Genomic DNA, 25,720 nt, shown 5'->3' with positions numbered 1-25,720 from the left:
TGCTGCTCCCCGCTGAGTAGGCTGCCCACGCACACATGCACACACACGCACCCCCAATCTCGGGATGCCGCAGACGGGTGGGGAGGGGCAGGCCTGGCAGGTGGCCTTGCGTGGCCCCCGTCCTGCTGGGTTTTCAAGCAGAGATCGCTCGCTTGGGGGTTTCTGCCTGCGTGGCGTTGGGGCCATTTCTCTGGGTGCTTCGCCGTCCGCTGGGACGCCTCTCCTCGTAACCCTGGGGGAAGGCCGCTCTTCCCCCTCTCTCCTCCGGCTGGCCCGTGCTGCACCAGCGCCCAAAGGCCAAGGAGCCCTGAAGGGGGCTTGAAGAAGAAGGCGGCCCGTGAGGAGGGCGGCGTCCCGGCTGGCTCGCCTGGGCAGCTGTGCTTGCTGGAGAGAGACGTGCCTGGGACCCTGGGCCCTGATCCCTGCCCACCCGCGTGCACCTTGCTCATGGCGTGCAGCCTCCCAAACGCTCGCTCGCTCGCTCGTTTGGGACTGCCACAGCCCAGCCTTTCTCAAACCTTTGCTCACACAGGGAGCCCAAGGGGAGCACACGCCCTGCGCCGCACGGCCACTAATCACCTGCCTGCACTAACCCCCTCTAACCCCCTCTCACCTCTCTCTCTCTCTCTCTCTCTCTGTCTCTCTCTCTGTCTCTCTGTCTCCCTGCCTTCAATCACTTTGATGTTTGCCTGCCTGATCACCCTGCCTCCAGCCTCCTGGGTGGCCCACCTAGACTGAGCGTGGCAGAGCGTGGATGAGACCTGCCCGTGGCCCCAGGGAAAATAGGGGCCTCCTGCAGGTGTTGAAGCCTCCCTTCCGCCAGGCAGAGCCCCAGAGACTGCCCAGGAGAGGAGGGGTGCTGGGCCGCTGACACAGGGAGAGGCTGGGCTCCTCTGGCTGCGCTAGGGAGCCTTGAGGGTTGGGGCACCTGGAAGACCGCTGTGGTCAGCTCCAGCCCCGTGGGGTCTGGGCCCAGGTGCTGGATGCAGGCAGAAGCCCCAGCCCACTGCCCCCGAGGTGCTCTGCCGCTCCAGTTCTTCCCTCTAGTGGGGGTAGAACGGAGAGGTTAGAGGGGGCAACTGCCAGACATTGTGAAAAGGGGGTTGGTCGGCCTTCCCAGCATGAAGCCAGCTTGGGGGTCTTCCTTAAGGACCGGGGGGGAGGGGGGAGGCAGCCAAGTCTGTTGCTGGCGCACTTGTTGCATCACGCACGCAGCCTGGAGTCCGTGGGCATGGGTGCAAGTGCTTGTGCGGTTGATGGGAAACAGAGATGCAGGGAGTCCTGTGGGTGCTTTAAAAAAGAGGGGGTGGGAGCAGCAGCAGGCCATGCACAAGCGGCGTGTCATTCTGCCCAGAGGGAAACGGAACGGGGCGCGCTTGATTGGTGGGCTTGGCTGTGCATCCTGCACGCGGCTGTTCCTGGCTCTCGGTGGGCTTTGGGAAGCCCCTGAGCTGCTGAGAACTGTCCTGAGCGCTCCCGAGCCTCTTCATTGGCCGGGGGGGCTACAACCACCTTCACCGCCACCCCCCCCAACTGAAAGCTGTCTTCTAAAATCCCAGACCTCATCACGATAAATGACCAGAGCAGCCCTTTGCCCCCAGAAGCCCCTCATTGTGCACCACAAAAAAGCTCCATTCTGCAATATGTATAAATTATGCAAATCCGCAGCTTTGGTCTGATTTTGCATAATTTGTCCTTCCACATCTACTATTTTGCATGACTAATTCTGCTTTGGCTCATCACGGGGAGGGGCCCAGAAGCCCCGTGGCCCCCAGCCCTTGGAAATCTGCTTCAGGCGTTCCCTGTAGTGTTTTGCACATGATGCTTCTCTTCGTGGCCATAAGGGCTAGGAACCCGCTCTGTTAGAAATCAAGGCTGCCAGCTGAGACGCTCCAGAGGCCGCTGGTGCAGGCCTGGCCCGGCACTGTCTGCAGGTTTGCTGCACTCGGCGGGGTTGCATCAGGCACCCAGCCCACTTGGTCCTGGGGGATGAAGCGCCCGATCGCCTGGAAGGGTCCCCACCCCTCTGCTGTGCCTAACTCACTCGCATGAATCCCAGACTACCCAGAAGCCCCCCCCCCTGTGAAATGGATCCGCACTAACTCTGAGAGGTCGGGTCCTCTTTTTGCGTCTCCCAATGTTGCACCGGCTTGTCCGTGTGAGGAGCCGGCTGGCTGTGGTGGTGGAGGGGCTGGGGGTGGGGCCTCTCTTCTTGGAGAGAGCTGGAGCTGCCCACATGCCCGGCTGTCCTGGCCAGGCCCAGCAGTGGCCTGGCTGGAGAGGGCCGTGGGCAGGCGGATCCACAGTCATCGTGGCTTTGAGATGCAAGACGGAGGCCCGGTAGAAGCCCAGTAACCCTGTTAGCGTTGGAGTCCCTTGCTAACCCTCCGCTTTGCATGGCCTGCTCTTGAGAAGTGCGTGTTTTCTCTCTCTCCCTCTCTCTCTCCCTCTCTCTCTCTCTCTCCTTCTTCCGTGTGTTGTTTTCTCCCGGATTCAGGAGAGGGCAAAGGTTGATGCGGAAAGGAAGGAGCTCGAGCGACTGCGGGCGCTGTACTCCGAGCTCCGGAGCCAGCTTGATAACTGCCCCGAGTCAATGAGGGAGCAGTTGCAGGACCAGGCACAAAGGGTCAGTGTCTCCCCACCCCCATCTCTCCACCTGCGCTGGGGCAGGGAGGCCACTCAGCACCTGGGCCAGGATGGTAAGCAGGGCAGGGGCCGGCTCGTGTGCTAGCGGCTCAGCAGGGCCTCCCTCCCTCCCTCCCTCCCTCCCTCCTGCCCGCACCCCACCCCCTCACCAGCCCAGCCCCTTTTGGGCTCTTCTGTGTGAGGGTGGAGTCTCTGGGGGCTCCCTGGCCTTCCAGTAATCTGAGAGGGAGCTCAGGCTATTGGGGGGGGGCAAAAGTGGGCTGAGACGGCTCCTCTCTGGAGCCCTGCAAGGGGGCTGAGTCTGGAACCAGATTGAGCTCAGCACAGGCACACTTTGGCCCTTCCAGAGCTGCCGTGCCAGCTGGCAGCCCACCCTGGGAGGAACTCCGGGGATGCGGCCGGGTCAGCCTGTCCGTCCAGCAGCAGCGGCTCCTCGCCGGCCCCTCACGATCCTTCCCTCGCCGCGTGGCCACTATGTCCCTTCTCTTAAAATGGAGCAACCCTGGTCCCCCTTGGGAATCTCTGGGGGTGTTTGTTCCCTCCTGGTGCAGACCGGCCGCTCGGCTGCAGCTACCCTGGGGAAACGGAAAGCAGCCCAGAGACTTCGGACACTTGTCCCGTTTGCCCAGCGACACTGGGAAATTCAGACTGGCGGCCTGCAGCGCCTGTACGAAGCGCAGCTTTGCTAAGGAGGCTCTCTCAGTGGCCCCGCCCCTCACTCCATGCCCCGCCCCCAAAGCCAGCAGGCCCCGCCCCTTCTTTGAGTCCTGACTGCCTCCCCCTGCAGGAAGCCGAGGCGCTGGAAGCGGAGACCAAGCTCTTTGAGGACCTGGAATTCCAGCAGCTGGAGAAGGAGAGCCGCTTGGAGGAGGAGCGGGACCTGCTCAGCCAGCAGCTGCTGCACAGCAAGGCCGAGAGCCACCACAGCATGGCGCGGAGGAAGGTGGGCAGGCCGGGGCAGGGAGGCCTTTGGGGCCGGCCTGGCTCCGGGGCACTTGCTCACCCCCTTCCTTCTCCCCGTGTCCACCCAGGAGCGCGTGGCAGCCCTGGAGAGCCAGGCCGACCAGATCCGGCTGCAGGCTGCTCAGGAGGCTGACCGGCTGGGCAAGCAGAAGAGCGCCGCCCTGCAGCTGCTGCAGAAGGTAATGACCAACCTTGGGGTGGGCAAGCTGGGAACTGGACAAGCACTGCAGTCAGGGAAGAGGGCTCAGGTGGGGGCGGTCTGCCAGTCATCCGGGCCGTGGCTGCGGGCCACGGAAGGCAGAGCGAGCATGCAGCCCACACACACCCACACACACCCAGGAGTCCCTGCCTCTTCTTTCCATGACAGGAGAAGGAGGCCCTCCTTGCGCTGGAGAGACGGTACCGGGCGCTCACCGGGGGCTCCGGCTTCCCCAAGGCCTCGACGGCCCTCCGAGAGGTAACGGGCTTCTGCGGCTGGCGGATGTTCTCCCTGGGTGGATTTCTGCAGAGCTTCCAGAAGCTTTGAGCCGGGCCAAGCATCCAGACGTGCGCACACCCACCCGCCAAAGCCCTAGAACTGCAGTGGGGGAGGGGTTGCTTCGTGGCGTTCGACTTTTCTCCCGCTTTATCCCAAGGTCTTAGGGTGGATTCTGAGGGTCAGGGAGGCAGAGTGAGAAGCCCCACGGTGGAGGCGGTCCTGCTTCAGGCAGTTTGTGGGGGGGCGTTCCCCTGTCGTAGCCCAGCGCTCAGTTTCGTTAATCAGTTAAAAACCCTTTTAACCAATTAAAAAGGTGTCTGTATTAAGGGCGTTGCAGTTGGTGGCCGTTTGCAGCGGGGAAGAGGCCTCCCGCCTTTATTCTGAAGCAGGAGGGGATTTCTTTCCTGAGATGCCGTTTCCTGCAACTTCTTCACAGAGCTGCACTAAGAGCAATCAAAATAAGCTTTTCCTTCAAAACTATAGATTCAGTACTATGCGGTGACCCCCTATACCCACTTCCCTGGGCGTAAGCGCCATTGGCCTTGGCAGGACTTTTGAATAGTCCTGTATAGGGTTATATTGTGAAGCAATCAAAACTCATTTGATTTGTTAGCTAATCTGTCTTTAATGAAGCAGCAGCCCTAATTGCAAATATATCTGAAATTCCCAATAACACCCTAGTAGCCTTTCACAAACTCAGACACAAAACAAAGAAAGGGGTCAAGTCCCGCCAGTCTTCGAATCATAGAGTTGGGAGGGGGCTTGAGGGCCACGGAGCCATAGGAGAGTGGAGCTGGAAGGGGGCCTCGGAGGCTCAACGCAGGCATCCACCTCAAAGCATCCCAGGCAGGTGGCCGTCCAGCTGCCTCTAGAAGGCCTCTAGTGCGGGCGAGCCCACCACTTCCCTAGGTCATGGGTTCCATTGTCGTACTGCTCTAGCAGTCGGGAAGTTTTTCCTGATGTCCAGCCGGAATCGGGCTTCCTGTCACTTGAGCCCATTATTCCGTGTCCTGCACTCTGGGAGGATCGCGAAGAGATCCTGGCCCTGCTCTGTGTGTCAGCCTTTCAAGTTCTTGAAGAGTGCTATATGCCTCCTCTCAGTCTCCTCTTCTCCAGGCTAAACATGCCCGGTTCTTTCAGTCTTTCCTCACAGGACCATGTACGTTGATGGTGCTATATAAATAAATAATAATAATAATAATAACAGGGCTTTGTTTCCAGGCCCCTCTTTGCCCTCCTCTGAACTCCCTCCAGCTTATCTGCACCCTTCTTGAAGTGAGGTGCCCAGAACTGGACACCGTACTCAAGAAGAGGCCTAACCAGGGCCTCACGCGATTTGGAAGCTAGACTTCTATTAATGCAGCCCAAAATAGCATTTGCTTTTTTTGCTGACACATCTCGCTGTTGGCTCATCTAATCCAACCCATCCAACCCCATTGCAGGATCTGGAACGTAGGCCGCAGCTGCAGCCTCTGCTTAAATGCCTCCCATGAAAGGAGAACCCATCAGCTCCCGAGGCCTTCTTTGCTCTGTTGCACAGTTCTCACTATTAGTGGAGCCACTAAAAAGTGCTAACTAGGTAAAGGTAATTCAGCCAGCTGAGGTCCACCTCACAATAATATTGTCCAGCCCACATTTTACCACCTTGTCAACGAGGATATCGTGGGAGAGTTGGTCGAAAGCTTTGCCAAAATCAAGATATATTATAGCTGTGGCCTTACTAAGATCTACTTGAACCAGTACTACTATCCAGAAAAAAAGGAGATCAGGTTTGCTGTCTCCTAGTAATGAATGAATTCTTGTCTAGATGCTCACAGATTGGTTGCTTAACAAATCAGCTGTTCTAGAATTTTGATGGTCCGTAGTTCTTTGGATCGTCATTCTCCACCCACCCACTCCCTTTTTGAAGATGGGGTCAAGATTTGCCTGTCTCCAGTCATCTGTTCCCCCCCCCCCCCCGTTTTCCAGGAAACCTCTCAAGATTACAAACAGCAATCCTGAAACAGGGCCTTCAACACCCCACCCCCGCTCCCGTCACTACCCAGGTCCAGGTCACTATCTGGCCCTGCAAGGCTTGAACTCATTGGAAGCCCCCCGTTGTTCTCTGACCGTGGCCTTTCGGCTCCTGGGCTGATGGATCCTCCATCTGCCAGTTGTCCGACTTTCCCCATGTTGAACACAATTCTCCTTGTGGGAGAAGATTGAAGCAAGATAGGCATCGATTTCCATCACTTGTTAACACTTCACCATCGTTTCCAGGCAGGAGGCCGAACCCTTCCTTTCCTCCTTACTCCAGACATCGCAGGTCCGGGCTCCTCCTTGGTGATGCATCCCTGTTCTCATCGTTCTAAAGGCCCTACTCACCACAGAGCACCCTGTGCAGCCCGACGGGCTTCTGGCGGCATCTCCTGTTTGTCCTTCTCCTGGGACTCGTTCGCATCTGGGTCTCCAGTATTTTGCTTTTCAGAATCTCCCCCCTCCTTTCCTTTGCGCTGTTGCTGCTGCTGCTTCTCCTCCTCCTCCTTCTAAACTCCCAGCCATTGATCCCGCCCAACTTCTCCCTGAGCAATTTGAAGGCTCCACGCCCAACTGTGCTCCGTTTCCACATCCTCCACATCCGTTGCTATCTCAGATTCCAAGGTGATGCTGTCACTTTCCCCCGGGGCTCCCGCCACTTTCACTTCATCAGCCAGTTCAACCCCATCTTCAGCAGCAAGTAGGCAGGAATGTACTGGACGCCCTGCTCTTAGCAGAGCTCCAGGCTTCTAGCAGATGGCAGAGCAGCGGAGCACCCTCAGGACCATGTTCCCCATTCACCACGCACCATTCCCAGACCAGTGGCCCATCCAGCCCGGGGCTGCGGACTCTCGCTAGCCGCAGCCGCTCTCCAGGGCTCCCAAGCAGAGCTCCGGGGTGGCCTGAGAGGCCCGGGCTCGTCCTTTCCCAGTAGATCCGGATGCAGCCCCCTCCAAGCTGGCACCGCCCCCTCCCCCAGGCGTGTTGGGCCAGAGCCAGCAGGTCTCCCGTGAAATCATCCTGAAGCCCTCTGTGTCGGGCCCTGGCTCCAGCACTTCGATTTCAGGGACCTGTCGCATGGTTTCAGGAATTAAATGCCACCAGTCCAAGATTGCTACAGCGGTTCTCCTTAAAATGTCCTCGTAGAGGGTGTCACTGGGGCATGTGCAAAGACACTTCCTTCTTCGTTTTTTCCTTGTGGCAAGAAAAATGTGACTCGCCCCCTTTTTCTCATGATGTTCAGGGCTGGGCATTCTCCTCCACAGCCCTTTTCTGTCTCTGGTGGCCCCTCGCTTTCGTTTCCCCCTCTTCTTTCTGGGAAAATCCGAGGGTGTTGCCACTCCTGGGGCTTATGGGGCTGAGGGGCAAATGGGGAGGGGCAGGAAGGGAGCCCCATCTGCAGCTGCTCCCTTGCCTCCGGCTTGCACAGGACGTGCCCAAACCGTTTGCAACCAGGAGGCCGGGGGAGGGGGGGTCTGTGCACGTGCGCCCTCCCACCAGGTTTGCAGCGTTTGCTCCTGGATTGGATGTCACAAGCCCTGATTGGTCTTCCGTGGTGCAACCGTAGGCAGACCCAGACCTGCCCCCCTCCTCCTGCTCCTCACAGAGCTTCCCCCCCCCTCCTATTCCCTTATGGCTTTTCCTGTCCTAACAGGAGTCGCTTGCTTTTTCCGAGTTGGAGGAGGGGGCTGACTTTGCGAGCCCCCTCTGTGCAGCGGCTCCCTCCACTCAGCCCTGCCCGGTGATGCTGGAGGTAATGGCGCATGGCTCACTGCATGGCGCATGCCTGGGGAAGTGCCGCTTGCTTGCATGCCTGTGTGGCCCCCTCCCCATATCGGGCTGGCTTTGCGTTATGAGCTGGCGTTTCTGCCCAGTCTGCGTTCTGGCATCGTCTTTCTCTTCTCCCGCTCCTGTCATGCACACAGTGCTTGCATGCTTACTGCCTTCGCCCCCTCCTGCCCGGTGATGCCTCCTCCCCGACTGAGCCTTTGGCCAGCGCCCACGGAATGGCGTCACGGGATCCCGGGGGGCTGGGCAGCAGGTGGCCGCGCGTCCCCCTCCCCCCGTAGCTCTTCCATGCAGGTGCAGGTGCCACTGGCCTGGGCTCAGCTCTGAGCCGTTGCCGCCTCTTGCAAGCCACAGCGGAGGGCCTTCCCGGTTGCACGCTTGCCTGTGGCCACCCTCGCATGTGGCTGAGGGTGCCTCTTCACCCCCCCACCCCAAGCTGTGCTCCAAACCTGCCTAATTCTCCTTCTTTCTGCTTGGCTGCTTCTAGGAGCACATGAGGCTGTCTGATGTTTTCAGGGTTTGCAGCCGGGGGACGGATGGTAACGCTTCTCCAGCTGTCCCCCCACCTCCACCCCCACTTGCCTATGAGGTACCTGCCCCGCCCCGCCCCCCGCTGGAGCAAGGGTCCGATGGCGATGACTCCTTGCTGTGGGCGAGTCCGTGCCCACCCTTGGATTGGGCCCTGTTTCCGGCCCCTTGGGTGATAGCCAAAGGGCCCCCGTTGCCCTGCCACCCCCCTGCTTCAGGCACTTATGGGGGACCCAGCACAGGAGGGGTTATAGTCTGACTGTCCCAGAGGGAGGGAGGGAGGGAGGGGTGGCACCGCACGCATCTCTCTGCCCGCCTGCCTGCCTGCCTCTCTCTGAGCGCTTGGGTGAGGCAGGCCTTTCCCTCTGCCCGCCAGTGAGCTCATCCACGGGCAGGGGCAGAGGCAGAGGCCTCCCTCCGCCTCCCCCCCCTCAGCGCCAGCTGTGCTTGCCGCCGCTCATTCTGCCTTTCCTCTCTGCATAGTACGTGACAACTGACCAGCTTGCCGCCATCCTGGGCAGGGTGAGGGCGGCCGTAGGGCTCGCTCCTCCGCCCCGCTCCCCGGCGGCAGACTCAGCGGCTGCCCTGCTGCCGGCGCTGCTCTGCTCCTCCAGCTGCACCCAGGTTCGTTCTCCTCCCGCAGCCCCCTCCCGCCCCGCCCTCGCTTCCTCTGGGGCAGGGCGCCTGCCCTGCGCCCCACGCTGAGGCTCTGAGGGGGGAGGAGGAAGGCCAGAGAGGGCTGCCTCCTCATAGCTACGGCCGAGAGGGAGCAGGGATGCTCCCGGCCCGGCTGCGGATTCTCCTTCTGCGCCACGGGGGTCTGGCTCGCTCTGCTGCCCCTGGCGCAGGGAAGGGCTCCTGCCCGGTCTCCGGGGGCCCCGCCTTGCGCAGGGCAGGGGCTGTCTGCAGAGCAGGCAGCTGTGCGGAGGCCGCCTCGGGCCTCCCTTCCGAGTCTCCCGCGCTCTGCCTTTGCCTTCTCTCTCTCTCTCGCGGGCTCTGCCTTTGCCGCCTCCTTCCACTTGTCTCCAGGAAGAGTCGCGTGGGCAGGGAGCCCCAGCAGCTTTGAGGCTGACACAGACCCCCTCTGCTACGGTGGCGGCTTCTCTGCTGCTGCTGCTGCTGCTGCTGCTGCTCCGAAGCGCTCTGCTCCACCTCCAGGGCAGGTGACTTCGCCGCCCTCCAGCCCCCTCCCACCTGGAGCAGAGGCTGGCCCCCGCCGCTCCCTGCCCGGCTCTCAGCCCTGCGTCTTTCCCGCCCCTTGCTCAGGTCTACCGTTCCAAGATGGACGGCGGCTCCGGCGGTCTGGCTTGGCCCAAAGCGGGCAGCAGCGCCTCCTCCGCCTCCGCCTCCTCCTCCGCCTCCTCCCAGCTGGCTCTGGCCACGCTCGGCCGCCGCAGCCCCTCGCCCAAGGTATGTGGGGGGCAGCGGGGGTGGGGGGCTGTCCTGCAGGCAGAGGGCTGGCCTGCCGGAGGCCCCAGGCCCGCTTCCACCCTGCTTTCCTCCCACAGGGCTCCCGGCCCCCCCAGAACGGCACTGGCAGCCTCCCTCGCAACCTGGCCAGCACCCTCCAGGACATTGAGACCAAGCGCCAGCTGGCCCTGCAGCAGAAGGGTAGGGCAGGGCAGGGCAGGGCAGGGCAGGGCAGGGCAGGGGCCGGCCTGGCACAGGAGGGAGGGAGGGAGGGAGCGGGGGAAGGGAGTCCGCAGCCCAGCGACGGAGGGGCCCCTCAGCCGGCGCTGAGCCCTGCCCTGGTGCTGAGCCAGCCTTTGTCCTGGGCATCTCCGCAGGGCAGCAGGTGATTGAGGACCAGCGCAGGCGCCTGGCCGGCCTGAAGCAGAAGGCGGCGGCCGAGGCCCAGTCCCAGTGGGAGGCCCTGCATGGGGGGCCGCCCCCCCTCCTCTCCCCCGCGTACTCCCCCCTCATGCACCACTCCATCCTCCATCATCACCCACCCTGGGGGCTGGGCCCCCGGGACGCTGACGACGCCAATCCCCCCGAGCGGGCCTACGACACCCTCAGCCTGGAGAGCTCCGACAGCCTGGAGACCAACCTCTCCACCGGCGGCAACTCGGCCTGCTCCCCTGACAACGGGTCCAGGTACCAGCTGGCAGCGGTGGCCCCGGGCCCCTCTCGGCAGCTCCTGATCGGCTGGCGGCTGCTGCGCAGGGGAGGGGCCCGTCCCCGCTTTCCCGCCCTGAGGGCCCTGCCCCCGCCTCTCGAGGCGGCCCCGGGCCCTCGCATGGCCTCCCCAAACCTCTTGGGGCATCTCCAAAGTCCTGGGGGAAGGCAAAGCAAGGGGGGAGGCAAAGCGGGTGGGGGCAGCCCTCCGCCGCCCCCGGGCCTCGCAGGGGATGGTGAGTATGCCTGCCTGCCTGCCAGTCTCACCATCCATCCATTTCCTCCATCTCACGTGGCTCTTTGGTCCTGGTCAAAGCGCTGCCTCTGCATGGTCCGGTCTGCCGTGAAGCAGGGATCCCACTTGTTCTTGGCCAAAGCCTGGGATGGGACGCAGAGGGGGGGGGGGCAGGCAGGCAGGCAGGCAGGCAGGCAAGTGAAGCTCCTCTCCTGCCCCCTCCATTCATGCCACTGCCCTGGGTGTTGAAGTGGGCAGGAGGAGGAGGCAGTGACGGCCGGGGTTTGCCTTGCAGCGCCAGCGGGGCTGAGGCCGGCAAGATCGAGGAGATGGAGAAGATGCTAAAAGAGGCCCACGCGGAGAAGTCCCGCCTGATGGAATCGCGGGTGAGGGACCCCCGCCCCACCGGCCCCACCAGCCCCCTCTTGCCTTCACGTAGCTGCCCAGAGTCCGCCGGCGGCGCCCTCGCCCCGGGCAGGCCTTCCTCAGGCGCATCGCGCAGGCCAGCATGGCCCCTGCGGGACCCTTGGGTGGCTCTTGGAGGGGCTTCTTCCCTGCCCCACTTGCAGGAAGGCGCTTGTTTGACAGCTGCTTGTCTGCGAGGGATGGTGGCCCAGAAGGGGGGCGGGGGGTGGGGGTGATCTCTCCCCTGCCCAGTTGCCCCTAGCATGCAGGCCAGTGGGGAGCGCAGGCGGGCAGTGCCCGCGCAGGACGCCAACCTGGGGCTCTCTGGTAGGAGCAAGAGATGGAGCTGCGGCGCCAAGCCCTGCAGGACGAGCGGCGGCGCCGGGAGCAGCTGGAGCAGCGCCTGCAGGACGAGACGGCGCAGCGGCAGCAGCTCGTTGAGAAGGAGGTCAAGATGCGCGAGAAGCAGTTTGCCCAGGTGTGCGGAGCGGCCCAGGGGGCGCCCGGCCGGGGGTGGGGCGGGGCGGGCCGGGCCGAGCCGCTGCTTCACTGGCCTGAGGCGGCCGCCCTGGGTACAAGAACGGCCTCCCGGGGGCACTGGCCTCAGGCACCGGCGCTGCCCTGCGCCTGGTGGGGAGCGGAGCCTGCCTAGGGAGCTGGCGCTCTGAGGCCGGAGAAGGGGCGGGAGGGGCTCTTCTCAGCACCGCCCTCGTCCAGCCTGGTCTAGGAAGGGCCCCTCCCTCTTGAAGAAACCCACTCGGCCATCAGACAGAGCGGCCACATGCTGCGGCAGGAAATGTGTACAAAATCGGACTCCCCCAAAACGTGCCGCTGCCCAGGCTCCGTCCGGGGGGCTGCCTGGTCCCAGGGGCATCTGCCCCTTGCAAGCACCGCCCCTGGGACAGGGGGTGGGGGGCTCCCGCCAACTGGATGCCCCTGAGGCTCTTGGGAGCCACCCGAAGGCGTGTCTTGAGAACTCTGCCGCTCTGCCCGCCCCAGGCCCGGCCCTTGACCCGCTACTTGCCCATCCGCAAAGAGGACTTTGACCTGCGCCTGCACGTTGAGTCGTCCGGCCACAGTGTGGACACCTGCAGCCACGTCATCCTCTCCGAGAAGATGTGCAAAGGCTACCTGGTCAAGATGGGGGGCAAAATCAAGTCCTGGAAGAAGCGCTGGTTTGTTTTCGACCGCCTGCGGCGAACCTTCTCCTACTACGTGGGTGAGCGCTGCTGCGGAGCTCCGCTCCGGGTGTGGGAAGCGGCCGGCCGCGCCAAGGGCTCTCTGCCCCTAGCCGAGACTGACGGCCTTCTCTCCCCCACGTAGACAAGCATGAGACAAAGCTGAAGGGCCTCATCTACTTCCAGGCGATCGAAGAGGTGTATTACGATCACCTCCGGAGTGCAGCCAAGGTAAGCCAGGGGAAGGAGGGGGCCGCCCAGCCTCCCCCCACCAGGGCCACAGGGGAGGGGTCAGCCAAGCCGCTGTGCAGGGGCTCCGCTTGGCCACTTCTCGTCCTCTTTCTTCACCTGCCTCTCTCCTCCTCCTCCTCCTGCTCCTGCTCCTCCTCCTGCAGAAGAGATTCTTCTCCCTCAGCCTGGCCAGCGTAGGTACCGACTAGTTTCCTAGGCATGCTGGCTGGCTCCAATAACCCTGCCTCGGCCAGAGTCCCTCAACTAACAGGGCCTCCCCAGTGTTGGTAGCTTTGGGCTGGGATTCCACAGGAGCTCGGCCCATGCAGGACGGGACGTAGTGTGGGGAAACGGCCTCAGAAGCGCTGGGCGGGACCCGAAAGGCGGCAGGCAGCACGCCTGCACGCTCTGCACAGCGGCTGCTCGTCCCGCGGGCAGAATTTGAGCTTAAATCAAAGAGCAGCCGTGTGACGGCAGCCCAGCTCCCTTCTAGCCAGATTTGGGGAGGAGGAACAGCCCTGCGCTGGCAGACGCTGCCGCCTGGCGCGGCTGTGCTCCCAGCAGCCAATGCCAGTGGCCCCTAACTGCCCGGCCTGTGGCCTCGCCGTCTCGAAGGCCTGAGCCTCCCTCCCCCGGGCGCCTGTCATGCTCCTGTTTCTCTGCTCTCTTCTAGCACATGGCTGACTTCCTCCCTGCTGCCTTCAGCGGAGAGGTTGGTCTTGGCGCTCCCTCCGAGGTTGGGTGGGGGGCCTCTTCCATGCACTTGAGGGTCCCGGGGGAGAGGGCATTCTGTGTAGCCCCCCCCTTTCATAATGGACTCTTCCATCTCTCTTTGGTACCTTTACACCCTTGCTTACAACCCCCCCTTGCAAATGTTAACAACCATTTGGGGTCGCTGGGGGAAGCCCCCCTTTGCATCAGGGAATGCGGTGGGGGGTCACGGGTCACAACCAGCAGCCAGAGCCGACGGCTCCTTCTCTCGGCAGAGCCCCAACCCGGCGCTCACTTTCTGCGTCAAGACCCACGACCGCCTCTACTACATGGTGGCTCCCTCCGCAGAGGCCATGCGCATCTGGATGGATGTCATCGTCACAGGCGCCGAGGGCTACACCCAGTTCCTGAACTGACGGGCGGGAGCCAAGAAAGGAACCCCTCCCCCTGGGCTCCCTGCTGCCGCTAAGCAGGGCAGGGGAGAGGAGCAGCGGCAACCCTGGGCCTTTGCGGCTCGGATCCACGGTGCTTTGGGCAGACAGCTCCTCCCAGGCCACGACAACGCCGCCGCCGCTCCAGCCAGGACCCTTCCCAGCCTGGGCAGCCACCGCTCCCTGCCCAGCTGAAGAAGGGCAGCGCCGTGTGCCCAGCGATGCCAAAGACTGCTGCGCTTCTGTGCACAGGCTGCCAGGGCCGGGCTCTGCCAACCATTCTGCTGTGTGCTTCCTTCGTTTGGAGGCTGACAGACTGCTGGGGGCTGCCCCCCCCCACCTTTGAATAACCCCACTGGCAGGCTGCGAAGGGAGGGAGGGGTTTACTTTGTGCCCCAAACATCACCACGTGCCTTGGGGGGGGGGGGGAGACTCCAACCCGTGACCTCCCTGCCTTTGCCTCTTCTAGTGCTCAGGGTGGGGACGTGGCTTGCTGCCCCCCTTCCAGCATACACCACCCTCCCTGAGAAAAGGGGCCACGCCTGAGCGGCCTCTAGGGAGCCTGCTTGGAGGGGGCTGGATTTGTAGCCCCAAGGCTTGACTTTATACACTGCTTTTTAAAAAACACAGCTCCCTCCCATGACTCAGGCTGCAGAGGCAGCTCAGAACTTGGATTTGGCGGGGGTGGGGGGGTGGGCAATGACTAATAAAACCTTTTCCCTAACCTGCCTGAAGGGCTGTTTCCTTTGCTGTTTAAAAGGACCCTGAGATAAGAGTTCCGTCCCTCCCGGACCACTCAAGCACAGAGCGGTGTCATGACAGGCCAGGCAGCTGGTGGGAAGAAGCCCCCAGTCCTGCTCCTGCCTACTACCGGGATGCGGCCCCCGAGAGGGTCTCTGCAGTGGAATCCAGGCCCCAGGTGGGCCAGGGGAGCCCAGCCCTGACAGACGGCCCTCCCCCAGCCTTCATGCCTCCAGGGAAGGAGACAAGAGGCTGAGAGTCTCCCACGGTTAGGCCACGTCTCCTCACGCTTCGCTGAAGCCGGCTGCCCTGCCATTCCCACCGGCTGGTTCTAGCCCTGCCCTCAGCGTCCTGGTCGTTGTCAATGGCCTTCTTCAAATGGGGTGCCCAGAACTGGACACCGTACTCTACTACGTGCAGCCTGACAAACTCGGGAGAGAGCAGAGCGATTGTTTCCACACTCTGCTGCTACTGAAGCAGCCTGAGATGGCATTCGCCTTTTTAGCAGCTGCATCACACGCCTGGATCGTGTTCAGCTGGAGATCCATTAGGTCCTTCCCACAAATCCTGCTGCCAGGCCTGGTCTCCCCCGTCCTGTATTTGCGCTATTAGTTTTCTGTAATGTCCGTTTATTCCTTTTGAAAGTCGTCTTGTTCAGTTCGGCCTGTCAAGAGAGTTCCGAACCTCGGCGGTCTGCAGTGGGGGTCCTGCTCCATCCCAGTTTGGTGTCCTCTGCCAATTGCACGGGGCTCCCCGGTCTGAGCCCAGGAGAGACACCCCTCCGGGCCGACGCAAAGCCCCTGACAAGCATTTGCTGTCAAATCCATGGATCTGTGCAACAGTAGGCACATCCGGCTCACATCTCGTCATCTTGCCCACAAAGAGAGACACGGAAGCCTTTGCTAAATGCTTTAATGAAGCTATGAACACCCCCCCCCCCCGACATCCACAGCACTCCCACTACGCGCCACACTGGTAGCACCTAAAAGGGGCAGGGAAGGTGGGGCTGACCGGAAGCCCTACAAGGCGAGAGCGGGCCAAAGGGGCCGTCCAGCAGCCCGCCTCCCTCCGGGGCGAAGCAGAGTCTGCTGGAAGCCACCCCAAGGGCCCCCGGCAGCGCCTGCTCCCTCGCGTGCTCTGCGGCGACTGGTATGAAGAAGCCTGGGGCCTCTGGCCCTGGGGAGAGGCTACGGGGGCCTTCCCAACCCAGGGGTGCTGGACTTCACCTCCCGCCAGCATGGCCAAGGGTCAGCGATGCTGGGCGTGGCAGTCCAAAACCCCTGGAGGGCGCCGGGTTGGGGAAGGCTGGTGCAGAGTCACCGTGACTGGCTGCCCTCCACAGCCTCATGGGCCGGTCACGGTGGCTCTACACCAGCCTTCCCCAACCTGGCGCCCTCCAGGGGTTTTGGACTGTGACGCCCAGCATCGCTGACCCTTGGCCGTGCTGCCTGGGGCTGATGGGAAGTGGTCCAAAATATCTGGAGGATGCCGGGTTGGGAAGGGCCGCCGTGCCTCCTCCCCAAGGCGTAGTTCTGTTTTAAAACTGCCGAAGTGGGCGGCCATCACTACAACTTATGGTGGCAAAAGCCATTGCTGTAACCCTGCGCTGTGTGAAGCAGGTCCGTCCTTCTAGCTGCCCTGAATCTCCCACCACACGGTCTCACCGGGGGACCAGAAGTTCTCGTAAGATAGGAAGAAAAGCCGGTCTCTGTCCCCGTGCGCCATGTTCTACATGCCACCACCACCACCCACCCCGCTTTGCTTGCCTCCCTTCCAACCTGAAGAAGCCCCCCAAGTGTTGCATCTTTGCCCGTGGCGCCACCAGGCAGCCTGCCCCCTCCGGGCCTCTTTTTAAATGGTCTGTCAGGACTTCCCAGCACACGAGGCAGGCCACCGATTACAGAGAGGGAAACGTGGCTGGGGGCCACTCTAGCTGCCACGTACCGGCAGGCCATGGCGGGATCAGGCCACGTTCTAGGCAACGGGGCACTGCCTAGAAAGAGGCACCTTGGCCTGAGCCTGCAGGGTTCTTCACACAGTCTTCCCGAGTTTGAGCGGGCAAATCAACAAGCAGAGATGCGCAGGGCCAGCCGCCCAGCCGCCGTGACCCCACCCCCCAAGCCTGACCCCATATACCACCAAGGGAGCCGAAGCTCAGCCCCAGGTGTCCAGAAAGGCGGGGTGGGGGTGGGGGGAGGACCCGGGCTGAAGTGGGGGGATCACAAGCCGCTCCTAGACCAAAGACACGGCGAGGCAGGCCCCGATCCAGAGCAGGAAGTGAGACGCTGAAGAGCCGGCGGAGGTGAGGCGCTCGCCGTAGAGGTGCAGCAGCTGCAGGGCCACCCCGTTGGTCCACCCAAAGCCCTCCTGCGTGGGAGACGGGAGGGTCAGGCAGGCGGCCCCTTCAGCACAGCCAGAGGCGGAGAGCCCAGAAGAGAGGGCAGGGCAGAGCAGGGCAGGGCGGCCCCCAATCCTCCCTCTGGGCGTGGGCAGGCCAGGGAACCTTACCTGGACCTGATACTCGCCCCCGGCGCCTGGCTTCCCGTCACCGTCGACCTCGTACTAGGGAAAGAGAGGGGGGTTGGCAATGCGGGGCAACGGAGGGGGGAGGCTCCACCAGCTCAGAGGGGCCACTAGGAGAGTGACGTGATCAAGGCACAACCCCCCCCCAGGCCACTTGGAGGGGGTGCTCTTGCCCCAGAAGTGGCTTTGGAGGCATCGTTCAGGGCAGGTGGGGACGGGGAGAGCCGGGTAGGTGCCTGTGGATCCAACCCCCCAGCAGAGGCCGAGAGCCAGGAAGCCCCAGCCGGCCCCTCGGAAGCCGAGCCGGGCGCAAACGACGCACCAGGGCTGCCCCGGAGGCCGTGGCCGATGTCCTCACCTTCTCGTACATGCCGTGGGAGCTCTCGTAGACAGCCAGGTTCATCCGCACCCAGCGCTGGGCCAAGGTGAAGGCCAGCTCTTGGGCTTGGGGCGAGGCGGCTTTGGCCAGACCTGACAGGCAGACAGTGCGGTCACCCGGTGAGCAGCCATGGATCCAGCCCTCCCAGCACAGCCCACAGCGCTCAGGCAGAGCTGCCGCCATCTGTCTGCCGTGGGCAAGGAAGAGCGGCAGAAGGGCACACCCAGCCATGCAGTGAGGGCTGAGGCCGGGTGCAGGCGCTGCACTGCTGCCTGAAGGCCCCGGGGGACTCTGGGAGCCACGCGGCCCACCCTTGAGCACCCTTCCCTCAGGGAAAGGAGGACTGGAAGCGGTGGGGGAGGGGGAAGCACCGTCATGCCAGTCTGGGCCGTGTCTTTACCTGCAATTACCATGTGCTGGAGGGGGGCCCAAGCGTTGGGCAGATCCCACTGCTGGCCCGTGCGAGCCAGGGAGGCGGGCAGCCCGTTGGTATACGCCAGCGCTGGACTCCCCTGTGGGGGGGGGTCACGCGGTCAGGTGTCACGCTGCCCCTGGAATCTCCTTCAAAGGGGGAGGAACCAGAGCCCCGGGAGGCGGTTGGCCCCGCAGAAGGCCCTGGCATCTTTTCCCTCTCCAGCCTTCCCCCTGTGGCTGGCCAGCCAGCCGGCCCGCATCCACCTAGAACATGGGCCAAGCCAGCCCCCTGCCCCCCCCCCGCCACTTACCTCGAGGTAGCGAAGGGCCTTCACAACAGAGGCTGGGTCCACCCCACACTGGGACCACAGAGGGGTTAAGTTGGTGGGATAGAAGGCCTGGTTCCGCCTCTGGCGCAGGAGGTTGTAGTCGAGCCAGACCCCGGCCTGGTCATCCCAGAGGACAGCCTGGACGGCAGCCACCCGCTGCTCATGAGCCGCTTGGAACTCTCTGGCTTTCCCAGCATCCCCTTGAGAGGAAGCGGAGCAGGAAACAGCAGCAGCTTCGTAGGCAGCCGGGGGCCAGGCCTGCTCACAGCTCCGCTGCCGGATTAATCCCAGCAAGCTGGCCGCCCAGCCAGGCTGCTTTGACCCGCCCTCCTCCCCTGCTTCACACAGGCCACATCTCAGGGTGCATCCCCAGCCACACCGCCGGGGGAGAGGGGGCCTTTCTGCACCAGCCAGCCATGGCCCCGGAGAGCAGGGACCGGGGCCACGGGATCGGCCACTGCCGGAGCGCTGGTGCAGCAGCAGCCTGGACTCCTGCAGCTGCCGCCACCTCCCCCCAAAGGCCCCGATCCAGATTCCTCACCCAGCTGCTCATAGAAGGTGGCCAGCAGCTCCTCCACTTTGCACAGGATGGCGTTCAAGTCCACCGGCACAACCTCACTGGCTTTGGTGTCTTGCAGCGTGGCCTGAAGTGGGGGTGGCCCCGGCAGGAACCAGCGAGATGAGAAATCCCAGCCTGATTCTGCGGCGCTCTTCAGATCTGCCCAGAGCAACTGCTTGGCTTCTGCATGGGGGAAGGAAGAGGACAGGCAAAGGGGGCGTGGACGACGACGACACACACACCAGCCCTGCTTGCCTCCGGTCCCTTTCAGCACCCCCACCCCCAAAAGCCCAGGTTGCATGCAGCCCTGGTCAGGTCTGCCGGCCTCCTGGGCTGACACTTCACCTTCAGGGGGCGGGGGCACTCCCCCCCTCCCCAGTTACCTTCATCTAAGCCCGTCGCCACTTCCACATCCTTCATGTAGGACTCCGGTCTGGGTGGCATCGGAGGGACAAGAGAGGACGGGAGAAGGGGGGGTGAGGACCGCGCTCTTGGGTGCCAGGGCCAGCCTGCCCTGAGAGAGCAGCTCTGGCCCCCCACCCGCCCTGCCCCCCACCTGCTGCCATCCCCATCTCACCTGGGCTCCCCCACCTGGACGTTGTAGCGGTTCAAGCGGTACTGTTTGCCCCCGGCGGAGACATTGACAGCCCGCTCTGCCTGCCAAAAGCGGTACTCGGCCTCCAGCAGGTGGATATTTTTCCTGGAAAAGGCAGGAGCCAGAAACAGCGATGGGGCTCAGCACCAAGCAGTGGGCAGGATGTGCTCAAGTAGCAAATGTTACACCCACAGGCGGGAAGGGGGGCATTTGAGCTGCGTCTGCCTTACAACCTGCCCCCATTGCTCTCCCTGCAGGCAGACCCTCCCCCGGCTTCCCCACCCACCACTGCAAAAAGTGGGGGGGGGGGAGAAAGGATGCACCAACCCAGGGGTCTCCAACATGGGCCCCACAGACACCTGCCTCAGTGCCCCTCTTGGGTGCAAAAGCAGGGTCTAATCTTTGGGAGCTCAGACCCTGGCTCCGTCGCGTTGTTGGGTACTTGTAGTCTCTCTGGTTTATTTTATTTATTTATTTATTTATTACATTTATATCCCGCTTTTTTTCCTCCAAGGAACCCAAGGTGGCATACATAAGACTCTTCCTCCTTTCCATTTTATCCTCACAACAACAACCCTGTGAGGTAGGTTGGGCTGAGAGTCTGTGACTGGCCCAAAGTCACCCAGTGGGTTTCCATGGCTGAGTGGGGACTAGAACCCAGATTGCCCGACTCCCAGTCCAACACTTTAGCCACTACACCACACTGGCTCTTTTCTGGGCAAGGAGTCTTTTGTGACTGGCCGTGCCTACCCAGGCAGCCATTTTATGGCTGGGTAAGCCCTCCCCAGCAACCATTTTGTGAGAGCACCCACAACACACTTTCAATGTTTCAAATATGTCCACTGGCACAAAAAGGCCTTTGGGTGCTGTTTCTTGTTTTAGCTGAGAGAGGAGAACTGCGGTGCTGACCTCAAGAATTCTGTGTTGTTCGTGTGTTTCAAGTAACTCTCCACCATCAGGCTGAGGAATGGCGGTTGGCTCCGGCGCTCGTAATAGACCCGGCCCCCGTTTGGGACATGCCCAAATCTGTCATCAGGGAGAAACACCGGAGCAGATGAGCGCACGGCTGTTCGTACCGCTGGGAACTCCTGGCCTGGGGGTGGCGATGGATCCCCGCCACTCCCCTGGACAGGTCAAGACGCATCTGACTGGCCCTCCCCCTTCACATCCCTTGGAGAGCGGTCAAGGCAGAAGGGAAAGAGCGCCCCCCCCGCCCCCCTGCCCTTTCTCAGGCAACTCTCACTTGTTCACAAGGTAGAGGAAGTTCTGGATCATGCCCTCGGATGTGTTTGTCATACCGGAGAGCAGCAGGCCTTCAATGACCCAGAAGGAATCCCTATGGGGGAAAGGCCCAACCTGAGCACTCCCCGTCCATCTGGGGGCCGCGTGGGTGGTGGGGAGGGGGCGGCTAGAGAGAAGCAGCAGCAGCAGCTGAAATGCTGAAAGCTGCTGCTGGTGGGCCAGATGCTTCCCCCCCCCGTTGCCCCCCCCCCCCATGCTTCTCACCAGTAGTAATACTCGATGAATCGCCCACCAGGCACGATCAGAGGGTGGGGCACATAGATCAAGGAATGGCGGTCAGGGCTGGCTTGGACGTCTGGCTTCATCTGAAAGGCAAATGCGTGGCAGCCTTGGCCGAGCGCACAGCCAGACTCCCTCCCCACCCCCCTGCTCTGGTGACAACCTCCCCCCCACCCCTGGCATTTACCTGCCTGCCCAGCTGCTTCCACTTGGAATTCAGCTCCTGCGCCCAGGATCGCAGCTTCTTGTCCAAAATCCTCCCAAGCAGTGGAGGGCTAAAAAGGCACCGGAGAGACAAGAGGCAGTCAAGGAAGTTGCCGGGGGGAGTCGGCGGGTGTATAAGCAGCCCCTCCACCGCGCAGCCACTCCAGGGCCTGATCCGTGCCTCCAAGGAGAAGGAAGTGTTTTACCAGGCTCTCCTCATGCTTTGAAAAAGGAAAGGCCCTCCAAAGCTTGGGAGGCTGGGCTGGAAGAGCCAGCTAGCCAAGCTCAGGGGGGGGGCCCTGGGCATTTCTGGGGGGTGGGGGTGGGGGTGGGGAAGGCGGTGGCCGCGGCGGCATTTCTTTCTTTTTTCTTTTGATTATTTATGGGCTGCTCTCTTCACCAAATGCTCTCAGCACAGCTTGAAATAAATTAACAAAATTACAGTTTTGAAACAGTCGTAAAAACAAAACAACATACAGCAAAGCAATAAAATATGATAAAACGCCAGCATAAATCCACAAACACTTAAAAGGCCTCAGCAAATAAAAAGGGCTTCATCTGGTGCCAAAAGGAGAACAAGGACGGTGTCCGGTGCAGCTCTGGGTGGGTGGGTGGGGAAGAGATGCTAGAGACAGCGTGCCACAACAAAGAAGGCCCTGTCTCCTGTGATTTATAGCTCATGCTTCCATGCCATGTGGTGATGCCCACCAACTTGGATTAGTAAATTTCATGGAGGAGGTGGAAGAGGCAGCTATCAGTGGCTATTAGTCTGGATGGCTGCATGCTACCTCTAGTATGGGAGGCAGCATGCTAGGTACCCCAGGTACTGGGGAGCAGGAGCAGGAGCGCGCTGTTGCACTCATGTGCTGCGCGTGGGCCTCCCAGGGCATCTGCTAGGCCACGGAGGGAAGGCCAGGTCCTGGACTAGAAGGAGCCCTGGCCTGAACAAGCACAGTTGCTCATTATTTATTTATTTATTTATTTATTTTATTACATTTGTTCACCACCCCATAGCCAAAGCTCTCTAGGCAGTTTACATAAGATTAAAACACTATGCAAAATTTAAAACTGCAAAGCTATACAACATACACAGAAACATACATTTAAAACAACTAGAAACAAGTTTAAAAACAAATCTAGGATTGGTAAAGTTCATCACATATTGCTAAATGCCTGGGAAAAGAGGAAAGTTTAACCTGGTGCTGAAAAGTTATCAGCGTTGGCACCAGGCAGGCCTGGTTGTTCTTATCACCTACCTCAGAAGGCACAGAAGCTCATAGGCTGGCCTGAGCACCCAGACAGGTCCACGCTGGGACAGGGAACACAGCCCCAAGACAGTTAGGGCTTAGTAGGTTAAAACTGGTGCTTTGCTGTACCCAGAAATGGACAGGGGCCCCGTGGAAGGGCTGCCAAAGAGCTGGCAAGGGGTGTGCCCTGGGCCCGGTCACAGTCAACCATGGAGCAGCTGCGTTTTGCGCCCACTGAGGCTTCCGAACCATCCTCAAAGGCAGCCCCATAGAGGGCCCTGCGAGCACCTCAGCCTGGGGTGTGGAGCCTCAGGCCTGTGGGCCAAACCCCCCCCGCCCCCAGGATCCCCAGATGGCAACATGCACTTCCCCTGTGCCAGCTGCCGCCCCCAGCCACCAATTATCTGCTGTCTTCCCGGCTTTTATGTGCGCGTTCCCCCGTTCCAAACGGTGGAAACGCCCCTCCTACCACTTGGTTACTGACAGTGAGGCTCCTGGAGTGCCAGTCTTTTGTGGAAAGGTGGGGTACTAATTAATCAAGACCTTTGAGCTAAAACCCTTTTGCCAGCCACTGGGCTGTGCATGTCCCCCCCCCCCCCCGAAGGCTTCTGTGAAAATGGATTTGGCCCTTTGGCTGAGAGAGTTCGACACGCGGATCGCGACCCCTCCCAGCTCTGGAGAGCATGGAGCGGACAGGAGCAGAGAGGGTCTGGCGGCAGGGGGAGGGGAGGGGGCTGAGCCACGTGGCTTGGAGGCAAACGGTACCTGTGGCTCCAATCCGGGGGCTCCCAGGGCTCCAGCTCCTGCCCGGGGGGAAGGAAGTGGGCCTCCACAAACGCTGCCAGCTGCTGCTTCGACAAGGCCCCGCCAGGCGTCGCATTCACCAGTTGCTGAAAACGCGCCAGGACCACCTCTGGGAGGAAGGAGGGCAGCAGTCAGAGTAGAGGCCAGGCCCTGCCCTGCCAGCACTGGGCCGACAAGGAGGCGGCATCAAGCCACTCAGCAAGAGGTTCAGAGCACCATGGCCCACAGCCGCACCATTGGCGTGGCGCATAGGAGCAGCCAATGCTGCAGCTGCTGCTGCTGCTGGGGGTGGCCAGACCCCCAGAGGTGGCCGCTCCCACCTGTGCCCTTCTGCCACTCCTGGAACGCGTGGGCGGCACTTCCGGTGGGTTGCAAACCATGGCTATGGCAGGTTTTCTAAGCCAGGTGGCTCAGCGCATTACAACAGCAGGAAATCCCAGCATGCCGCATGCCATGCAGGCGCCAGGGCGAAGAGGGGGCCTGCTGGAGCTCACCCACCCCAGAGATTCCACAGGCAAGCAAGCAAGGCGGCTGTGGGGGTCTGCTGGGCCGTGGACATTCACCTGGTGTCGCGTTCAGGGGCATGTCCACAAAGTGCTTATCGTCTTCGAAGAGCCGGGCCTGCTGGACCTGTCGGAGGAGCTCCCCGGTGCAGTAGATCTGACTGGGGAAGAGCAAGGGCAGGAGGGTCAGGGGCAGCCTGCGGGCTCCAGCAAGAGTCCTTCTGTGCTGGGGGGAGCGTGAGAACAGCCCCACCCCACCCTGGCTGCACACCAGGCTCTGCAGACCCCATTTTCTTCCCTGAGCATGGCTGCCGCCTCCCGCCGCCCCCCGGACTCCTAATTCCTGATTCCCCAATCGGTACTTACGGAAGGAACACACACACACACACACACACACACACACACACACACACACGCCCCGGGCGTCCTGCTCTGGCTCAAGCCCGCAGCACCTCTCGGCAGGTTCTGGGTGGGCCCACAGCTCCACACAGCGTCAGGGCTGGCGCTAAGGGGAGGCATGGTGGCCATACACCTGCCAAGACTCGCCCCCGAGGGGCCCCCTACCGAGAGCCCCCTTGGGTGCTCCTCCTTGGCAGCATTCCAACCTGCCTGTCCACCTGCCTCTCGCTCTGGGCGTGGGAGGAGGGAGGTGGCCCGGCCTGCTGGGTCCCTGGCTCTCTGCCTGTCCAGCAAGGAGGAGCAGCAGCAGCTGCTGACCAAGGCTGAGGAGGAGGTTGACTCACTGAGGGAGGGGCGCTTTGGCCCTCCAGCCCTGTGCTGTGCCCCACAAAGCGGCAAGCGGGGTCATCACACTGGCTCCTTGCTCAGTCCAGGGGCCCCCACATGCCTCCTCAACCCTAACCCTAAAGTACTACTGAGACGTGCCTTCAGCCACCAAGCCACTGAGCAAGCTGTCCTGGTGGCCCACTCCGTCTGCCTGCCCTGCTAGGCTCATCTGTGCAGCTGGGAACTGGGCTCCCAGCAGCAGCCAGAGTAGCACAGGCAGCATCGTGGGCAGAGGTGCGCCACATCTTTCCGGAGCGACCACCATACTTTTTCTCGTGATAATTTTTCTTTGGCTTCCCAGAATGCCAAAGGACAGGTCTAAATGTCTAAAACTTGTCATAGGAAAGAGGAAGTGTGTATGTGGGGGGGGGGGGCGGGAGAGCAGATGCCAAGAGCAGAGGACTGAATGGTTGTTCCAGCTTGCTGGGGCAGAGTGACCGAGGGGGCAGCAAGCGACTGAGGGAGCAGCAGGAGTCCTGGGCAAGGAGAGAAGAACCAAGAGAAGGGCCGTGGCCGTGGCCGCCCTGGAAGGCAAGGGTGAGGCTGGATCCGGGGACGGACAGGAACGGCAGGTTGTGCCCACGGGTCCTGAGCAGCGAGCGCTGGATGGCTCTGGCAGCAGAATGCTGCATAAAGGTGAGACCACAGAAAACCAGGCCAAAGATTGCACTGGTCTAGACAAGGGATGGCCAACAGGAGAGGGCCTGACCCCCCACCCCACCCCAGACAGGGCTGGCTGTTTTCCAAGTAGCCACTTTGATTCATGAGGAGCAAGCAGCACAAGCACTTGGGGCCTCCTCAGTGGAGAAAACAACGCAGGGCGAGATGCCCCTTATGCTGCCCTTCCTCCACGGCTCTCCACCGGCCCATTTTATCCTCACAAGCCCCTGCGTTAGGTCAAGAGACTGGCCAGGCCAAGGCCACCCAGTGACCTTCATGGCTGAGCAAGGCCCAAATCCTGGTTCTACAGTTGCCACCCCACAAGGCTGGCTCCCTACCATGCCATTGCCTCATGACAGTGGCAAAGTGGTCCACTGGCCAGGCCTCACCATCCGCTTCTCCGCTGCCCTTGCCCCTCACTCACCTGTCACAGGGTGGAGGGAGGCTGCTTGCTACCCCTGCCTTCCCAGGCATAGCTGTGCAGAGCGCCAGGAGCAGCCACCCGACTAGGACGGACATCCTGGCAAAGGAGAGCTGTAGCACCAGCAGAATGCGTGCTCTATGGAGTCACCGCTACAGAAATAGGCAGAACACACCTATGCAAAGTCCACACAGCCAAGTCTGAGCTTGACTCGGAACCAAATCCAAATAGGGTGTGGAGGCGTGGGGAGCACAGTGCCCAAGTGCCAGCAGTTGACTTTGGATGCAGAGGAGGGTTGGCACACCC

The 25,720-nt window shown here is 61.8% G+C and overlaps 2 protein-coding genes across 9 annotated transcripts in view; one reads left to right on the top strand and one right to left on the bottom strand.

The window, feature by feature from the left end:
- Positions 1-14,330, top strand: part of PHLDB1 (pleckstrin homology like domain family B member 1) — a 32,560-nt gene extending 18,230 nt beyond the window's left edge. The window contains exons 9-23 of one of the 8 annotated variants that reach the window (XM_063138915.1): positions 2,498-2,626; positions 3,434-3,589; positions 3,678-3,788; positions 3,977-4,066; positions 7,758-7,856; positions 9,686-9,829; positions 9,928-10,030; positions 10,207-10,516; positions 11,068-11,158; positions 11,509-11,655; positions 12,177-12,396; positions 12,501-12,586; positions 12,751-12,780; positions 13,260-13,298; positions 13,573-14,330. In XM_063138915.1, the coding sequence (XP_062994985.1) occupies positions 2,498-2,626; positions 3,434-3,589; positions 3,678-3,788; positions 3,977-4,066; positions 7,758-7,856; positions 9,686-9,829; positions 9,928-10,030; positions 10,207-10,516; positions 11,068-11,158; positions 11,509-11,655; positions 12,177-12,396; positions 12,501-12,586; positions 12,751-12,780; positions 13,260-13,298; positions 13,573-13,713 (1,896 nt within the window). In that variant the 3' untranslated portion in view covers positions 13,714-14,330. The remainder of the gene's footprint in view (positions 1-2,497; positions 2,627-3,433; positions 3,590-3,677; positions 3,789-3,976; positions 4,067-7,757; positions 7,857-9,685; positions 9,830-9,927; positions 10,031-10,206; positions 10,517-11,067; positions 11,159-11,508; positions 11,656-12,176; positions 12,397-12,500; positions 12,587-12,750; positions 12,781-13,259; positions 13,299-13,572) is intronic. The other 7 variants (XM_063138919.1, XM_063138918.1, XM_063138916.1 and 4 more) reach the window with 7 other exon arrangements.
- Positions 14,331-16,701: 2,371 nt separating this feature from the next.
- TREH (trehalase) lies at positions 16,702-25,512 on the bottom strand. Its single transcript, XM_063139029.1, has 15 exons — positions 25,418-25,512; positions 23,608-23,708; positions 23,006-23,153; positions 20,977-21,064; positions 20,775-20,875; positions 20,512-20,604; positions 20,178-20,294; positions 19,251-19,373; positions 19,057-19,106; positions 18,656-18,856; positions 18,097-18,314; positions 17,772-17,883; positions 17,351-17,463; positions 16,978-17,031; positions 16,702-16,836 (listed from the first exon to the last, which is right to left on the bottom strand). The coding sequence occupies exons 1-15, from the start codon at positions 25,510-25,512 to the stop codon at positions 16,702-16,704; spliced, it is 1,749 nt and encodes a 582-aa protein (XP_062995099.1).
- Between the last annotated feature and the right edge of the window lie 208 nt (positions 25,513-25,720).

This window comes from Elgaria multicarinata, chromosome 12 (assembly GCF_023053635.1).
Source record: "Elgaria multicarinata webbii isolate HBS135686 ecotype San Diego chromosome 12, rElgMul1.1.pri, whole genome shotgun sequence".
NCBI classification, from domain to species: Eukaryota; Metazoa; Chordata; class Lepidosauria; order Squamata; family Anguidae; genus Elgaria; species Elgaria multicarinata.
This window is presented reverse-complemented; position numbering and strand designations above follow the sequence as displayed.

Coding starts and splice junctions, on each gene's coding strand:
- TREH (XM_063139029.1), bottom strand. CDS start 25,512: ATGTCCGTCCTAGTCGGGTGGCTGCTCCTGGCGCTCTGCACAGCTATG. Junction 23,709..25,417: donor CTCCCTCCACCCTGTGACAG/GTGAGTGAGGGG, acceptor GCTCTTCCCCAG/TCAGATCTACTGCACCGGGG. Junction 20,295..20,511: donor TTCCTCTACCTTGTGAACAA/GTGAGAGTTGCC, acceptor CCCTGATGACAG/ATTTGGGCATGTCCCAAACG.